The 17,913-nt window shown below is 36.1% G+C and overlaps 1 protein-coding gene across 3 annotated transcripts in view; it reads right to left on the bottom strand.

Annotated features, from left to right (window-relative positions):
* Positions 1 to 17,913, bottom strand: part of LOC107732282 (epidermal growth factor receptor kinase substrate 8-like protein 2) — a 51,842-nt gene that overhangs the window by 7,790 nt on the left and 26,139 nt on the right. For 2 of the 3 annotated variants that reach the window (XM_016543554.1, XM_016543553.1), the window contains 10 exons: positions 14,690 to 14,754; positions 9,520 to 9,681; positions 7,871 to 8,020; positions 7,475 to 7,554; positions 3,907 to 4,016; positions 3,756 to 3,820; positions 3,508 to 3,634; positions 3,274 to 3,362; positions 2,862 to 2,936; positions 1,984 to 2,132 (listed from right to left, as the gene is read on the bottom strand). In XM_016543554.1, the coding sequence (XP_016399040.1) occupies positions 1,984 to 2,132; positions 2,862 to 2,936; positions 3,274 to 3,362; positions 3,508 to 3,634; positions 3,756 to 3,820; positions 3,907 to 4,016; positions 7,475 to 7,554; positions 7,871 to 8,020; positions 9,520 to 9,681; positions 14,690 to 14,754 (1,072 nt within the window). Of the gene's footprint in view, positions 1 to 1,983; positions 2,133 to 2,861; positions 2,937 to 3,273; positions 3,363 to 3,507; positions 3,635 to 3,755; positions 3,821 to 3,906; positions 4,017 to 7,474; positions 7,555 to 7,870; positions 8,021 to 9,519; positions 9,682 to 14,689; positions 14,755 to 14,930; positions 15,016 to 17,913 lie in introns of those variants that run through there. The other variant, XM_016543555.1, reaches the window with a different exon arrangement.

The raw sequence follows: 17,913 nt of genomic DNA, 5'->3' as shown, positions 1-17,913 counted from the left end.
TTTTTTTTTTTTATTATTCACCTTTTTCACCATATTTTTGGATTTACAGTGCTGATGGTTTGCTGGGCCTGGGCTGTGTATGTTTAATTATATAACATATAAGCAATTAATGCAATGTAACGTGTTATTATTGTAGCTGTGCGAGACAGGATCATGTACTTTAATAACAGAATTAAATAAATGTTTTGTTGGAGAACAGACATCATCATAATAGACATCTGATTTGAGATCTAATACATGCTGGTCATGAACATGGTATCTAAAAAATTTCTTCACTTTTTGCTTTTGATTATGAGTATAAATGTAAAATATCAGAGTTTGTTTGCATCTGCAGTGAAAGACTTTAAAATGTAAAAATTCAAACAAGAAAGAAATTTAAGCCAGAAAGTAAAACAATTGCAAAACAAACATTTGATGAAACAGCCAAATGTAACATACAGTACATAGATAGATAGATTACAAGTAATGGATAAACTGCATAAACTGTATTTTGAGACCTGACATTAACACCCTTAACCTGAATGCTGTTTAACTTGTCTGTTCAGATATACCTTTATTATATAGTTGGTTCATATATGAAAGCTAGTGTGGTTTTCTTCTGTTCATTTGTTACCCCGTTGTTATTGCATAAATATGATGATGTGGGTATTTTAGTTTTGAGGGCAGGTTAAAAAAATGAACTAGACAATAGAAATCAGCTTCCAAAACAGCTGCTAGGGAACTCTACTGTGTGACAAACAGACCCCTCATCTGTAATATTATTTGTAAACAGCTTGTAAACCATTGTTCTGGACTTTTAGATATATTCCCTCATTTTAAATTCCTATTAGTAGCAACACCAGAAATACAAAATATCTACAGGATTTAATACATGTGAGGAAAAGATGGTTATTCTGTCTCACTGATGACTGTAACAAAGGGCTGTTATAATGCAACGCCCACAACACTACCTATCAATAAATGTGATAGGCAGGTTTTCAACAGACGTCTGAAACAACTAATAACATACATAAACCTGTAGTGCCCTCTGTACATACTTAAAATTCACCGGAGAGCTGCATCAGTTGAGAAAGTTTTCTGCTCAATATACTAAAGATTAATAATTTTTTTTTTTTTTTGTAATTTTAATTATTTTTTTATAAAATGCTAAAAGTTGTCTTTGCTGTAGCATTAGCATTAAGGTTTTGGTCTGTAGTAATTTTAATCAATTTCTAAAAAAAGGATACATATAACAACATAAAATATAATATACTAATTACTTATACAATTATACAACAGTTATACAAGTTATACAACATAGCTCAGCCAGAATTTAGATAAATCTGCCCATTTTGGGGTGTCCTCAAATTTAAACATGAAAAAAGATGTTATTCATTTAGGGTTATTTTGGGATTATTTATCTTCTAGGGAACTTTCCAATGATGTCTGTGAGAAAGGTATATTCACTCGACAAGCTCGCGCATGTGCGCCGCCGCGCGCTCAATCCACTCAGCGCGCTTTGTTTATCAGTTCGCACACATCAGCTATACAGGCGTTAATACTGAATGTTTAACGTTATATTCATTGCATACATATACTTCGTAGTAGACATCCATAACTCCTTTCTGCTGTCTGTTGTCAGTGTTTCTTTGTTTAAATATGGCGCTTATCACATGCTGTGTGGTATCGGCGTTTGGTATCGGGGCATTTTAACGAGTACGAGTACGAGTACAGGAGGCCAGTATGGTGCATCCCTAATCACTAGTCAAAACTGCTAAAATTAAAAACTTTACATTATTTGCTCAATTCCCAGTAAACCTAAGTAATCCTGTTTATTTAACCATTGAAATGCCAATTTTAGGATTGACACAAGAGGGAACTACCATCATCTGATACTGATCATCTCAAAATGAGAAACACTGGCTGATTACGCAGCTCGATGTATCTGTTTACCACTGGCACACACACACTCCTGTAACACATCCACAGCGGCTGAATCATCACCTGGGCCGCGTCCAACCGTCTCCCAGCAGCTCAAAGATGGTCATCTCTTTGGGAGTCAGGTGTCCTCTCAGGAAGTCCACTGTGTCCCGGGACAGGTGAGGAGAGATGACCGCACGCGGCAGCTCGGGACTGCCACAACTCTGCAGTATCTGAATTCACAGACAAACAAGTTTTTTAGTAATCAAGAGCTGTGTACAAAGTGTACACATTATGATTGAATGAGGCCTGTTATACACCATTGCATTCTGTTGTTATACCAAACAGGATGATGATGATGATTATAATTATTACTATTATATTATTGTGCTACTGTCAAAAGGCAATTTTTTCGGGTGTTCTCAAAGGTAAATAAGATTCATAATGATTTAATTTATTTACAATTATTGATTCATCTAAGATGACTTATTTAGGGTTATTTATATTATATATATATATATATATATATATATATATATATAATACAATAATTACTACTTTCAAAAAAGAAAAAAATCTTTATACAAAATAATGTTACATAATATATAAAATATAAATTGTATATATAGCTTATATAACACTAAAATAAGTTAAAAACTGTATAAATATATTTTAGTTTTGTATTTTTTTTTTTTATTAAATCCAAAAAGTTGTCTTTTAGCAATAACATTAGCATTTATTTATATTTTATTTGCATTTTTAATTGTCTTTATTTATTTATTTATTTATTTTGTTTGCAATTTTAATTCTTTTTTTTATTATTATTAAATCCAAAAAGCTGACTTTTAGCGGTAACATTAGCATTTATTTAGTCTGACGTAATTCTAAGCATCAATTTCTATAATAAAAGCAAGAGAAGTTTATGGTGTGTTTTTATTTTGTACATGTGTTCAGTTCCTCACCAGTTCCAGTGGTCCAAACAGGAAGTGCACGAGCTCTGCAGCGCTGGGGTTCTGGATGTGTTTCTTCAGTTTGGCCTGTAGAGAGCGCACACAGACCGTCAACACACTTCACTCACTCACATTATGGGCCTCTTTCATGAAACTGAGCAGAAATAAAGTTGCCTGTATTTCATCCATAAAACAATTCTTACATAAATTGTCACTTAAACTAAAAACAACCAATTTTTTTAATAACGAAATTTGCTCTTGTTTTTTTCAGCATGTCATAAAATGTTTACATTCGAGTGCAAATATTCCAGATGATCTTTTAAATAAAACCACAGCAGTTTTACATGAGTTAAAACATTGTGTATTTATGTTTAAAGGCATTTTTTTTTCAGTTTAGGAGCAATGAGAGACAGGAGAAACCCACCAGCAGATTGAAAGAGAGTTTCAACTTCTGAAGACAGTCGATAAACTCGCCTTCTGATGGAGGTTTAGCTCGTAGTGTTAGCATTCCCTCTAAAACACACACACATGAGAATCATGTTAGTTTAGCAAAGCATGTAAATGTATTTACACGTGTTGCTTTCCTAAGCATAACAAGCTAATAAGTGCTTTGTCTAATGAATAAACGAATGCTGCGTTAAATGAAATGCATATGTACCTGCCGGTCCTCTCTTTTTGTTTTTCTTGCTTCTGTTGCGCTGGTTGAGTTGCACGAAAGCCTCTGCCGCTTTATGAAGACGTGCAATGAAGATCTCGATGTCGTCTAGAGTGCAGTTCAGGATTTGCTGAATGACACACACAGAGTGAAAACACACGGCCTGAGTTACAGCATTACACGAATCTGATACACTCAATGGTTGAGTGTGTTTTACGTGTGTGGATATCCAGTGATACGCAGGCACTCACCACGTCCTTTTCGATCCGCTGGGCCAGTTTCATATTGGACTCGGGGTCCTGCATCGACAGTTCATCTGAGACAAACATGCAGAGTATTTACGATCCATGCATTTACTGTAAACGTAAGCATAGAGGCATTTTGCGTCTGTGTGTTTGGCACCTTTCATGTCCGTAGCTGCTACGCGACCCTTGACCCCAGGGCCAGGATTTCTAGGCTCAGAGGCCGGGATGATGCTCTCCCGTTGGTGTTTCATCTTTTCTTGGTTCATCCTGGTGTAGAGGAGAGAGAAAATGCCTGTGCTCAAAAACTTAGTTTGCAGCCTACATAGGAAGTATTTTAAGGCAGACTAAAAGGTAGTTAGCAACTTTAAACATAGATAATTTTGGCAAAGTTTAGGATTTGCCCGAAATTACCCTTGTCAGCACGTATAATTTGTTGAGAATGCAATCCCTTAATGCAATGTGACGAGCTCAGATGGTGGAGAATGCGGGCAATGTCAATTATAAACTTCTAAATTATAAACTAATCAATTAATTCAGTACTAAAAAGAATCCAAGTTGGTCTAATCTAATTAAAAACTGACTAGCAACACCTTTACAACCACTTAGCAATGCCCTTAACCCACTCAAACACCCCAACAACCACCTAGAAGTGCCCTCGACCCTGCAAAGCCTGACATATAGGGCTGTAACGATTCACTCGTTTTCTCGATGCATCGATTACAAATCCTGACAATGCAATGCATCGATCTTGCAACATGGATTTTTGATTCGTGAATCGCCGATTTCAGACAGTAGTCGATTTAAAACGCTAAGAATCGAGTGAATCGCGATTTCTATCGCAATTCAATGCTTTCAAAATATATACACATTAAATTACTACAAGCACGAATTAATGGAGACCTTGAACAGTGTTCGTGCCCTCGCATCTCTCCTTCACGCGCTCCACTATTTACCGCCTGTGACTGTCACAGGATTGCGCTCGCGCTTCGTTCGTCTCACTGACACTTTTTTTGAGCAGCTGATGTGTGATCTCTCCTTAGTACTCGTGGCCAGTAATGCTAAAGTGAAGTAGTTTTACTTTTCTGTAGTTCTTTCAATGGCTCTCAGTCATGCCGACGACATTACCTGAGCAGTCGAAGGCTGCGCATTTATTGGACAGAGCAAAAATGTAAGCGTCTAAAGCATACGCACAGTTCCATTGAATGAGAAATTAGTTCTAACAATAGCAAACAGACATCGGGCGCGTTTTCTTTCAGAATCATAATTCGCCGATGGAGAGGAAAAGTTAAAGACTATAGCATTTTATGAAAATGAAAATGAGATAAAGATGTTTTCGCACTGAAAGAGAAGTGATCTCGCGCTCATAGACGTGCCAGGCTATATCTGCAGATAAACTGTATACAAAGCAGAATCAACTGAAACGTTAAGACAATAAGCACAATAAATAAATAAAATTTTTGAATGATGCAGTGCTAATTGACATATCATTTATTACAGTACAGAAACTATAAAGTATATTTTCTACCTAATTCTGTGCAGAAAATTTTAATAATTGTTTGTAGTATATAAAACGATCATAAAATTGCCATTAGGAAAAAAATATATAGATTACAAATGATTTGATTATTGTCCAGAAGTGTATTTGATTTCTTATAGCAAATTCAAAGTAAGAGATAAGAAAAGAATTCCTTGTAAAAAAAAAAGAAGTGTAATTTGCCCCCTGACTAAGCATTTAAAGAATTTAGGGGAAGCATTTAAATAATCCTGTGAATGCACTTAAAGAATGCAGAATCGAATCGTTAATCGAATCGAATTGAATCATTCTGAATTTGCAAAAATCATTCTTGAATCGAATTGAAAACCTATGAATCGTGAATCGAATCGATTCGCTGTCTACCCAAAGATTCACAGCCCTACTGACATATTAAATAATAGTCCAAGTTTGTGAAATGGAAAAGTTTGTTGAATCTTTAGACAAAATATTAAATAATCTACAAAAAAAGTTGTAGCATATTTTTTTGCTGTTGTTTTTGTTGAGTATCATATTTGATATATCAGGCTTTTATGGTTCATATAGTGTTATATAGTGATAATATGGAGTTCATACTTGAGGAGGCCCAAACTGAACAAAAATATGCAATTTGGGACTGTTTCTGATATTTATATGCCCAAAAAGATACATTTCTAATAGCTTGTAATGTAAATCAATGAAATTTTTATAAGAGTAGAGCAGACTACTTCTATAAAATACTTATGAATATCAGTTGTCATACTTTTCTAAAATGAGATGTATGGATAATGTATACTACAAATACATTTACATATTTATGTACGTAATAAAAAATACCCTGCAGTTGTACTTTTAGTATACTAAACTGATATACTTAAGTCTGCTAAATTGGAACAACTACTCTTGGGCTTAATGCACTTTAATTGAAATTTAAATCCAACTAAAGATATACTTAAGTATATTCGATTGTGCTAAAGTGGAACTATTGCAAGTATACTTCACGTACACTTTAAATATCTTGCATTTGAAGGCCGATATTATTGAAAGATCATACAATCCTCATCAGTAGTGACATTAAAACACATTTTAGGCTTAATATTAAGAAATGTGCATTGTGTACTAGTAGTACTCTAATATGTGTAAGTCTCGAGTGTAATGTCAGTAAATATGTTAATAGATTTGAACGATACTTTGTATGACATAAATGCAAATTAAAAGTATTACTTTTTTACTAGGGAATATAAAAGTTATTCTCATGCTTGCTTTATAAAAATCACTAAAGATTTCACAGTAAAAAGACAAGTGTACAACAACCTAACAGAGGATGTTTTTTTTACAATTTACAAGGCCTTTTACTCGCTAAAAAAGTATAAACTATCAATCAGATGACAGAAGGCATGTAGTGTTTGTGTAAAACCGGTTTTTCAGCATGGTTTTGGTCATATTGATAATTTAGATGCCTTAGAAATGTGTGTATCAAATATGACACAGTAGGAATTTATGTGGCGAAACATCCTAAGAACCACCTAGCAATTGCTTAAAACTACCACCCCTAGCTTTTAATGATGGCTCATTTTGGCCAAATGATAGGCTTTGCCTTCCTATCATACAATTTGCAGAGACAAACTGCTTGTGATGAGCTCAGGTGGTGGAGAATGCGGGCAGTGTTGATTATAAATAGAACTAAATCAATACTAAAAAGTATCAAAATTGTTTGATCTAATTAAAAATGTACTATTTTACTCAATATTTGTGTATTTTATGGGAATTTCTTTGTAAGCTTAGCATGCTAAATCAATTGTGAATTGCGTCTCCTGTGCACTTCTCATTAGTCACTTACAATGGAGCTAATATGTGTGTGTGTGTGTGTGTGTGTGTGTGTGTGAATAGCTGTACAGTCTACTATCTCTGATGAACCTGTAACCGGTTTTTAAGGAAGAAAATCACACCTGAAGTCAGAATGTAACTAAAGCCCAGCGCTGATACTGTAGTATCCCTAAATAAATGAACAACTATTACACACAGCAACCTTAAAGTAAATGTGGCTTTACTATCTGCTGATCCTGTTACGTGTCTTTAGGACGTCAGTAGACATACAGTCTGTTCAGTGGGTAGAAGTGTTGTGAAACTTGGTGTCAGTCATTCTGGCTAGTAATTAGTTATTTAAAAACCACTCCAGTAGCGTTTGTTTGTGTCTATGAGAGCTGGGACTCACTTTAGCGTTTGCGGTCGCGTCTTCTTGCCGCGTGTGTTGTCTCCCAGAGCGCTATCAATGTCAGCGTGCACCATCTCTGCCTAAAACACAACCACACACACGGATCCAGTGAAAGCAGCTCTCGATAGCGTTTATCATCATACTGCAGGGGTGTAAAGGTCCGTTTTTATTAATCGTTCAGGCATGGGAGATTATAGAGATGAAATTCACATAGGTTTGATGATTGTGTCTGTATGTGCGTGAGTGTTTGTTTTGCTGTTGCTTATGGATACAACATTTCTCATAATGTCTGAAGAATAACAGCACCTGATTAAACCTAAAATGCATCAAATGTCATGCATTTCAAGTACCATGATACTTTTCTTATGTCTACAAGTTTGTGTGTGTGAGTCTCACCTCCACTTCGTCGCAGTAGAAGAAGTGAATGTCTGGTTTGTGTTGTTCATTGTCCTGACAGATGAGCAGAAGGACGGACGGATATCTGGTCTGGTTCAACAACGTCTGACAATGATGGACAGTGGCCAGAGGAAAGTTTTCAAGCTCTTCCTGAGTGAAAGAAAGGAGAATTAGACCTTTAAAATGAACTTTATATCACCTAACCCTAAAATGCTTGTTAAAAAATTTATTAAAAAAATATAAAGAGAAACTGCAAATCAAGAAAATGTATATTATATATTAACCTCCTGGGGTCGAGAGTTCCGGCGGCGGAACTTTTTGAAGATTTGAATGATGACAGCGAAAAGAACTAAAATGCTCCTTCATACTTGACCGTACATATAAGAGTAATACAGCATTTAAATACAAAATGTGTCTTAGAAAATTTTAATCAATATATTGTTTTCTGTGAATGAGTGAGTAAGATGATTTTCACATACTTTTGAAGCAAAAACTCTAGACTTCAAGACCTGTTCTCAAAAGTCTTGTGATCAAATGTTCTGTATGTGTTTTATGGCCTTATTTCAGTGACTTTAAAATTGTAGTTTTTCACTAAGCACGCATAAACGTTGTTTTCTCAAAAACACAATCACGTACATACATGCTGCTCACATATTATTGTAGCCCAGTTTGTGCTGATTACAGTGTTATTAAACTTTAGACATTCAAATGTTTGTAAGCAACTGAAAAAAAGCACAAATGTCAGGGCATGTCAAAACTTTTCCAGGCCCCAAAACACCCTCGGACCCCAGAGGGTTAAATGCAAAATAAAATGTTAAAAAAATATAATTAAAATATATAAACACAAAGTACAAAAACTCAAAAAATATAATATTTACTTGTAACTTGTCTCTCAGAAATGTTTATTTTATTTTATTTTTTATTTATATTATATTATTATATATTTTGTTTTATTTAATTTAATTTAATTTAATTTTTTTTTTTTATTATTTTAATTAAACTGTCAATTAAATCAATTAAAATTAAATCATTTCTGTAAGTACTTTATGAAAACACAAAAGACACTTCGATCCTGAAAAAAATAATTGCAATCATTAATGAGGTCAAAGATCTAGTAATGTTGGCATTTATGGTCACATATTACCAGAATAATGATGGCATAATCACAATCGATTCACACGGACGAAATGCTCCCTATCCAGTTATTCCAGATCAGATCAGATTACACTAGGCCATAGGGTTAGAAGAGGCTTTGTTTGATGAACAGGTGTGGAACATGCTAATGTCTTCAATCGGTTCTCATTTTCATGATCTCAAGTGTGCGTTTAATTTTTACTGAGCATTTAAGATGCAAATTGGTTTTGAACTGGTAAAAACGTGCAAACCCGGTATCATACAGGATTTTCTATAGGACAAAATAGGCCAGAATTGACTGAAAAGCCATGGCCTAGGTGACGTCAGTGCAAACGACAGTACATTATGATGAAAGATTACAAAGACAAAAAATATTTCATTGCAATGCAACAATGAATCATTCAAAATAAGACAACGAACATGGATTAAGAAAGTAAATAGTGTGAATTTTATATTGACTTTACCAAAGTCAATTAATTTGCCTATGTGCGCACACAAGGAAAGATCCCGCTCACCTTGGTCACGCAGTCCAGGAGTTTGATGGATTTGTCCGTCACCTGCAGCAGCATTTCCTGTGTCCAGATTTTGTCTTTGGAGTCCAGCAGCTTCAGCTTCTTGATCGCGTCATCTACTGTAGCAATGGACTCTGATTTATCCATGACAAATGTAGAGAGATGCTGCAAACACACAGATGAGTGTGGAAGCTCATTGCGAAAGCGATGCAATGCAAACAAATACAATTCGGTTTTCACATTTCACATCTTTAAGATGGACTGTGGCACTGTCATTTGCATGTGCATTAAATAAGATATATTAGTGCTATAGTAATGATTTTAGAGAAAATGCAAAACCATTTGACTTGCTCATTTATTCAATATTCTCTACACAGTAAATGTCACATAATTCACTTCATGTGGAAAGAGAAAGCAAAAATTAGTGCATTTAAACAGTTCCAGATAATACAGCACACTTTTAAATATATTTTGCATCCCAAATGACTATTTAGACTCCAGAAATCTGTAAAAATCAAATGGTTTTTTTTTCCTGTGCCAACTACAAAAACTAAACAGATTTGAGTTTCTCTCCATTTTATTCCATTGCATTCTAGGAGAAAAGGCTGCGTGCGGTATTAAAGAGATCTTATTGGTGATTTTTCAGTAGTAGATAATTAGGTGAATGTCCCAATGGTCTAAAATAAACCTACATAGGTTCTCTTTCTGAATGTCATTGGGTGTTGCTCTTAAAGGAATTAATTGTCATTTCGACTGAGTGAGTAATGTTAGCACACGCCTCCTTATAATATTTTTATATCTACTTCAGCACTTTAACCACACCCGTGTGTGTGTGTGTCGGTGGGTGTGCGTTTACGTGTCACAATACTATGTGACAAACAGTGATCCCATCAAAGAGAGCAAATTATTCAAAGCATCATGCATGATTCATAAGCAGATTAAGTATTGTCACTAGTTATATAAGGGAAGGAGATCTCAGCATGGCTGCTGTGGATTAACCAGACAATCCAACACAAACACGTTTGACACGTCTTGATCAGACTCGGAAAGTGGAAAGACTTTAACAGGATGTAGTCCAACCAACTTTCAACTGCACAAAAGAAAGTTTAACTTTGAGATGGTTGTCGAGATGTTTGCACATATACAGCCGTTTACAAGAGAGTACACCAGGTCAGTGGTTTCCATGAAGCTGTTTAGGTAAACTCAACAAGAGCTGCTGTCAGTCAGTGAGTTGTTTCATTATCGTTAAAGGAATAGTTCACCCAAAAATAAAACTTCTGTCATCTGTCTGTCAATTCTGTCATAGTGTTTTATTTTTATAACATCATTTACTCACTCAAAAGTTGTTTTAAACCTGAAGGAGTTTATTTCTTCTGCTGAACATAAATTATTTTTTGAAGAACGTGGAAAACCAAACAGTTGCAGGTCCACAGTGACTTCCATAGTATTTTTTTCCTACTATCAAATTCAATGTGGACCAGCAACTGTTTGGTTACCCACATTCTTCAAAATATCTTCTTTTTTGTTCAGCACAAGAAAGAAATTAATACAGGTTTGGGACAACATGTGAGTGAGTATATAATGACAGAAATTACATTTTAGAGTGAACTATCCCTTTAATGATAGTCGGCTGCATGTTTAGTACTGTCCCTTTGAGAGCTAGACGCATCTAATATACGTATCCGTTTTTCTCTCAACTGTTTACTTTCATTGTAGACATAACCAACTTAGTCTATATGTAAACCTTGTGTGTTTTGACAGTATTAGCGCAAAAGATAACTTAGTTCAGTAATCAGGCCCTGTTTGACAGGCTTTTTAGTGCGCACGGTTCAGGTGTACGCGGCACTCAGTGCACGTCAGACCAGCGCGCAAATGAAACATTTAACCGGCAAGGCTTTATAGCAGATGAGTAAAAGTACTTTTGTGACTGCGAATAAGTACAGTGCCCTGTGAGAGTAAAGCCCGTTCACACCAAGGACGATAACTATAAAGATAACGATAAAGGTATAGTTCTAAAAATCTTTCTCAGTATTAAAGAATAGCAGAGTCCACACCACAAGTATAACGATAAAGGCACAGAGAAACAATATCGTTGGAATCACTTTCAGAACGATTTTTTTTCCAGCTGATGAATGATAAAAACATTGACAGTCAATCAGAATCCATCCTGCTGTAACGAGCTGGAGAATTTAAAGCGTCAGACGCGTGTGCGCTTAGAATAAACAGACAATATCGTTCGCTGGTGTGGACGCTAATATCGTTATCTTTATAGTTATCGCTCTTGGTGTGAACAGGCCTTAACACTACCACTGAGTTAACACTGATGTGAATGCATGTGGCGTTGTACAGTATATTGAGATGGAGGCACCAGAACTGCAAGAATATGAGACTGTAGCACGATACTACGATATTTCTTAAAAAGCAGATCGTGGAGACATTTTTATCATCCACGATCAAAAATCATTATATCGCACACCCCTATTCTTCAGTGGGTTTTAGGTTTAGCAGGGAAATTTATTTATTATTAAGAACCACCCAAACACCCAAAAAAGCACTCACGCACCCTAAAAACCAACTGGCAATGCCCTAAAACCACCTAAACCCCATAGCAACCACGTAATATTTCCCTAAAACCACTCAAACACCCTAGCAACCACCTAGAATTGTCCTAAAACCACTCAAACACCATAGAAACCACATAGGAATGCCCTAAAATCACCCAAACACCCTAGCAACCATCTACAATAGTCCTAAAACCACTTAAACACCATAGAAAACACCTAGAATTGCTCTAAAACTCCTCAAACACCCTAGCAACCACTTAGAATTGCCCTAAAACCACTCAAACACCATAGAAAGCACATAGGAATGCCCTAAAACCACTCAAACACCCCAGCAACTACCTAGAATTGTCCTAAAACCACTCAAATACCCTAGAAACCACCTATAATTGTCATAAAACCATTTAAACACCATAGAAACCACCTAGAATTTCCCTAAAACTCCTCAAACAACCTAGCAACCCCATAGAATAGCCCTAAAACCACCCTGTACCCTAGTAACCACTTAGATTTGCCATTAAACCAATCAAACACCATAGAAACCACTTAGAATTGCCCTAAAACCACTCAAACACCATTGAAACAACCTAGAATTGCCCTAAAACTCCTCAAACACCCTAGCAACCCCATAGAATTGCCCTAAAACCAATCGTGTACCCTAGTAACCACTTAGATTTGCCATTAAACCACTCAAACACCATAGAGAACACTTAGAATTGCCCTAAAAACCACTCAAACACCAGAGAAACCACCTAGAATTGCCCTAAACCACTCAAACACCATAAAAACCACACAGGAATGCCCTAAAACCACCCAAACACCCTAGCAACCCCATGGATTTGCCCTAAAACCACTCAAACACCCTAGCAACCACTTAGAATTGTCCAAAACCCACTTAAAAATGCTAGCAACCACTTAGATTTGCCCTAAAACCCCTCCAACACCCTAGCAACGGCCTTAAGCCACTCAAATACCCTAGCAACAACCTAGAATTGCCCTTAAACCACCCAAACCCCCTAACAACCACCTATAATTATCTTAAAACCAGTTAAACCCCCTAGCAACCACTCAAACACCTTAGCAACCACCTAGAATTGTCATAAAACCACCCAAACCATCTAGCAATGCCCTTAAAACACTCTATCCTAGCAACCATATATAATTGCCATTGAACTACCTAAACACTCTAGCAACCACCCAGCAGTGCACTAAAACCCACAAAACACCCTAGCAACCACCTAGAATTATCTTAAAACCACTTACACACCATAGCAACCACCTACTGTGGAATTGTCCTATAACCACTTAAACACCCTAGCAACCACTCAAACACCATAGCAACCACCTAGAATTGTCCTAAATCTACTTAAACAATCTAGCAACCACCCAAACACACTAGCAACCACCTAGAATTGTCTTATAACCACTTAAACCCCCTATCAACAACTCAAACACCCTAGCAACCACCTAGAATTGCCATTAAACTACCTAAACACCCTAGCAACCACCTACTGTAGAATTGTCCTAAAACTACTTAAACAACCTAGCAACCACTCAAACACCATAGCAACCACCTAGAACTGTCTTATTACCTCTTAAACCCCCTAGCAACAACTCAAACACCCTAGCAACCACCTAGAATTGCCGTTAAACTACCTAAACACCCTAGCAACCACCTAGAATAGTCTTAAAACCAATTAAACACCATAGCAACCACCTACACCTACCCTAAAAGCAACCCAGCAAACCGCTGAATCTTGGGAGTGAGTTCAACACAGACATTTTCTACAGAAAATGTAAAAATCGAATCATGAACACCACTTTCAAACCCTTCTACAGATATTTTTGCTCCTTCGGCCAGTTCTCGGAATAATATTCACATTAATTATGTAACCAAAAATATAATTAATTTTAAAAAGTCAATGATCTGGGCAATAAAAAAAGAAATACTCTCAATCTGTTTTTTAAAAAATTCTTACGTGCCTAAACTCAGATTACTTTGGCATGATGCTTCTGATATCACAAGAGTGTAGAAGCATTCAAGACCCGATATGACTTTGGCTGGCGTGGGCGTTTATCAACTTTATGCATGTTTGAGAGCGAGAAAAAGAGATAAGAGACATAATATAGTCTTTACAACAAGTGAAGGGTGAAAGTGAGGAAAAACAAACCAAGGAAAATAATGTGTACAGATCAGAACAAAGTTCAACAGAACGTCTCGAGTCAGTCCTGGATCAAGTTACTGTTTGATTAGCGCAACAATGACGTACTTGCGCATGGCTAATTCACCTGTTCTGCTGGGGTTCTTTCAGGTTGCACTGCATAAAATGCACCACTGCATTTCGGCCAATCGAATTCAAGGACTGGAACTAGCTGTTGTATAATGTGGATTTCAGACCGCAGATTGCATTATCTGTTTAGATGGAGGTTAACTCTGCCCTGACAAATCTCTGCGGTGATCAAGTGACCTGACTGCTTTATTACGATATCAAGTCACCAGTTGAATCACGTTAAATATTAAACCAATCTCTCGGTGGCGAGGTTCAGCTAATCAACAAGCTTAGAAGGAAGAAACAGAAATAAAAGAATCAATAGTTTAGAATCTCACTCACCTGCACATGGTATTGCGATGTCTCTTGCATGATGACGTTCGAGTTTGAGTACTTCTTTCGTTGCTCTGAAAGAACCAGAGACACAAACATAGACATATGAGACAATATTCACACACTTGCAAGAGGAAAGACGCTATCTGTGTTTCGACTGTTTCCTCATATGTAAAGTCATTTTTTTAGAGATATTTAAGCAACGGATATAAATACTCAAGTTTAATGTTCAGACAAAACTCAGACTAACCTGGATAGTGCCACATTTTGGACCGTCTAGATCACTTAAGCGAGACGTTTATGTACATGAACAGAAAAACTGATAAAACACCAGTCAGCATTTGCATTACGAACATGAAACACCAAGACGCAACAATACAGTTAGCAATACAATGAGTCAAAATGAGATAATTATTAAAAAACCTTTTCCTAAAAATTCTCACTCCTACCTTTCAAAGCAATGTATTTAAATTCAACTTCCTGTCTATAAATCTGCGTTAAACATCTCCATGGTTTGACAAATCTGTAGGCTTCCAGCAGTAATGCTCCGAACCGACGGACTTACAGACAGGAAATGTTCTGACAGGCTGGGAATCATGTTTCACCTGCTTCTTTTATTTGAGGTCAAAAGTCAAACCGTGTAACACCTCCCTCCATCTATGGCTTCAATATCATATCGCTGTTTGTTTTACAGCAGTCCTATAAATCAGCTCAGCACTGCGTGTTTTACAAAACATTCGACTTCACGTTTGCGTTAGCTTGTTAACGGATCAACTAGAACCTACATTTTAGTTGCTCTTTTAGGTTCAGGAGAGTTTTGATTACAAACTTTGGCGAATCTGAGCAAGTTTGAGCCGTTCTTGAGCTCTCATCTGACCTCTAGAGTCTTTTCGCGAGGAAAAACATCAGACGTCTCTCTTAGGCAAACACTTGACGACTGCAGTATATGGCTCTGTTAAGGTTTAAAAGGCTTTTAATGGACATATTAAGTTTAGTTCAAGGTTAAAGAGCAGAACCAAAGGAGATTCTCTCTTGAAAACATGTTTTAGCGTCAAACTGTTTACAATGTTCTTTTGCGGTCTAGTTATGACTTGCTGTAAGAATGCTGACAGCAAAGTTAGGTTTAAAATAGTTGGACGGGTGGCATGTTGTCATGGTGACAATGTTTTTGAGGGTTGTCATAATGGCTTTGTCAATCAAATGTGATTCTGGAAATATGAATGAATCACAGCAGCTGATGACTAACTGTATATGGAAAATAGTGTGGAATGGATATGAAGTGGCAACAGAGGGAAAGAAGATGCTTGTGTACAGTATTACAGTATTACTATTACTGACACACACAAACACGTGTGTGTGTGTATGTGTGTATATATACACACTATAATTATTATCTAACATTTAATAAATAATATTTAACAATATTATTTAATTATTATTTAAAAATATAAAAAAATATGAATATATTATTTAATATTATTTAACTTTTTTATTTTTGTCTTATTGTTAATTTAATTTAATTTGGGGGCACTGAGATTTCTTTAATGTTTTTAATGACTTATCTGCTCACCAAGGCTGCATTTATTGGATCAAAAACACAGTAAGAACAGTAATATTGTGAAATAGTATTTCAATTTAAAATAACTGTTTTCTATTGCAATATATTGTAAAATGTAATTTATTCTTGTGATCAAAGCTGAATTTTTAGCATCATTACTCCAGTCTTCAGTGTCACATGATCCTTCAGAAATCATTCTAATATGCTGATTTTTGATTATTATAAATCTTGAAAACAATTGTGCTGCTTAATATTTTTGTGGAAGTTTTTTTTCAGGATCCTTTAAATAGAAAGTTTAAAAGAACAGCATTTATTTGAAATATAATTTTTTGTAACATTGTAAATGTCTTTACTGTCACTTTTAAACAATTTAATACATCCTTGCTAAATAAAACTATTATTTCTTTCAAAAAAAAATAAAAAAATCTTACAGACCCCAAACTTTCAAACTGAAGTGTATACAGTCCTATACACGGTAATATTTGATTTGATGTTCACTTTAATATACAAAATATATTTGCACGAATATTACATACCATTATTGCACTAATATATACAGTTAAGCAAAACGAACACATTTTGTCATGCCAGTGAAGTACATTAAACTGAAACTGAATTGAGAGATAGAGGGTCATCGCCCTGTGTGGATCTCTGGGGTTAAATGACCAGAGCTAATCATTACCTCTAAATGAGCACATGTTCTCATCAGCTGCTTTACGGGATCACATATCAGAGCTACATTCTTTCACACCCCTCCTCCAGCACATCCTCCCCGTATCTCTCTCTCCATCTCTCCAGGAAGTCGTCTTCACACTCCTCCTTCTCTTCCTGCTGGATGGACAGAGTCCTAACAGTTTGGACCTCGGCGTCTTTGTGAAAGTCGAGCTGAGTGCATGTGTTATTCATGCCTGACATTTACTCCAAACGCTTCGCAGCTTGTCGACAGCTCACAACGAGGGAGATCTAAACATCACACGGGACGAACTCCAGCCTCTCACGATTCTGAGTCTTTGATAATTGTCGTGCTAATTTAACACTAGCAATTAAACTCACACTCAGATGAACCTCGATCGACTTTTCTGGAGCTTCACCAAAGAAAATCACCAATGTCATTTCTTTATTATTCTTTATTTGTATCTCCTAGACAGCAATGAGAGTACATGGAGGTTTTGCCGTCTTATTTTTAACTTCAGAAAAAGATCCAAAAGATCTCAAAAGTGTCTGAAACTGGGCTCTGATACCAAAGTATGACATCAAATCTGGAGATCTCAATATGAACTCAAATATTGCTCATTGCATGATCTGAGTAAGTGAATCATTAAATGATTCACATTCATTTTATAGCTCTATACTCCTACCGTAAAGCAGCTACTGACTTTTTATTTTTCTTAAAGGAGACATATTATGCCCCTTTTTACAATATGTAATATAAGTCTCTGGTGTCCCCAGAATGTGTCTGTGAAGTTTCAGTTCAAAATACTCCACAGATCATTTATTATATCATTTTGAAAATGCCTATTTTGAGTGGAAGCAGAAACGCGCTGTTTTTCGGGCCTGTCTCTTTAAATGCAAATGAGCTGCTGCTCCCCACCCCCTTTTCCAGAATAGAGCTGCGCCATTACAGCTCGGACCTGCTAAAAAACATCTGTTTTGGTTCTGATTATCATGTTAATCG

This window comes from Sinocyclocheilus rhinocerous, unplaced genomic scaffold (assembly GCF_001515625.1).
Source record: "Sinocyclocheilus rhinocerous isolate Xijiao unplaced genomic scaffold, SAMN03320098_v1.1 scaffold38, whole genome shotgun sequence".
In the NCBI taxonomy this organism is placed as follows: Eukaryota; Metazoa; Chordata; class Actinopteri; order Cypriniformes; family Cyprinidae; genus Sinocyclocheilus; species Sinocyclocheilus rhinocerous.
This window is presented reverse-complemented; position numbering and strand designations above follow the sequence as displayed.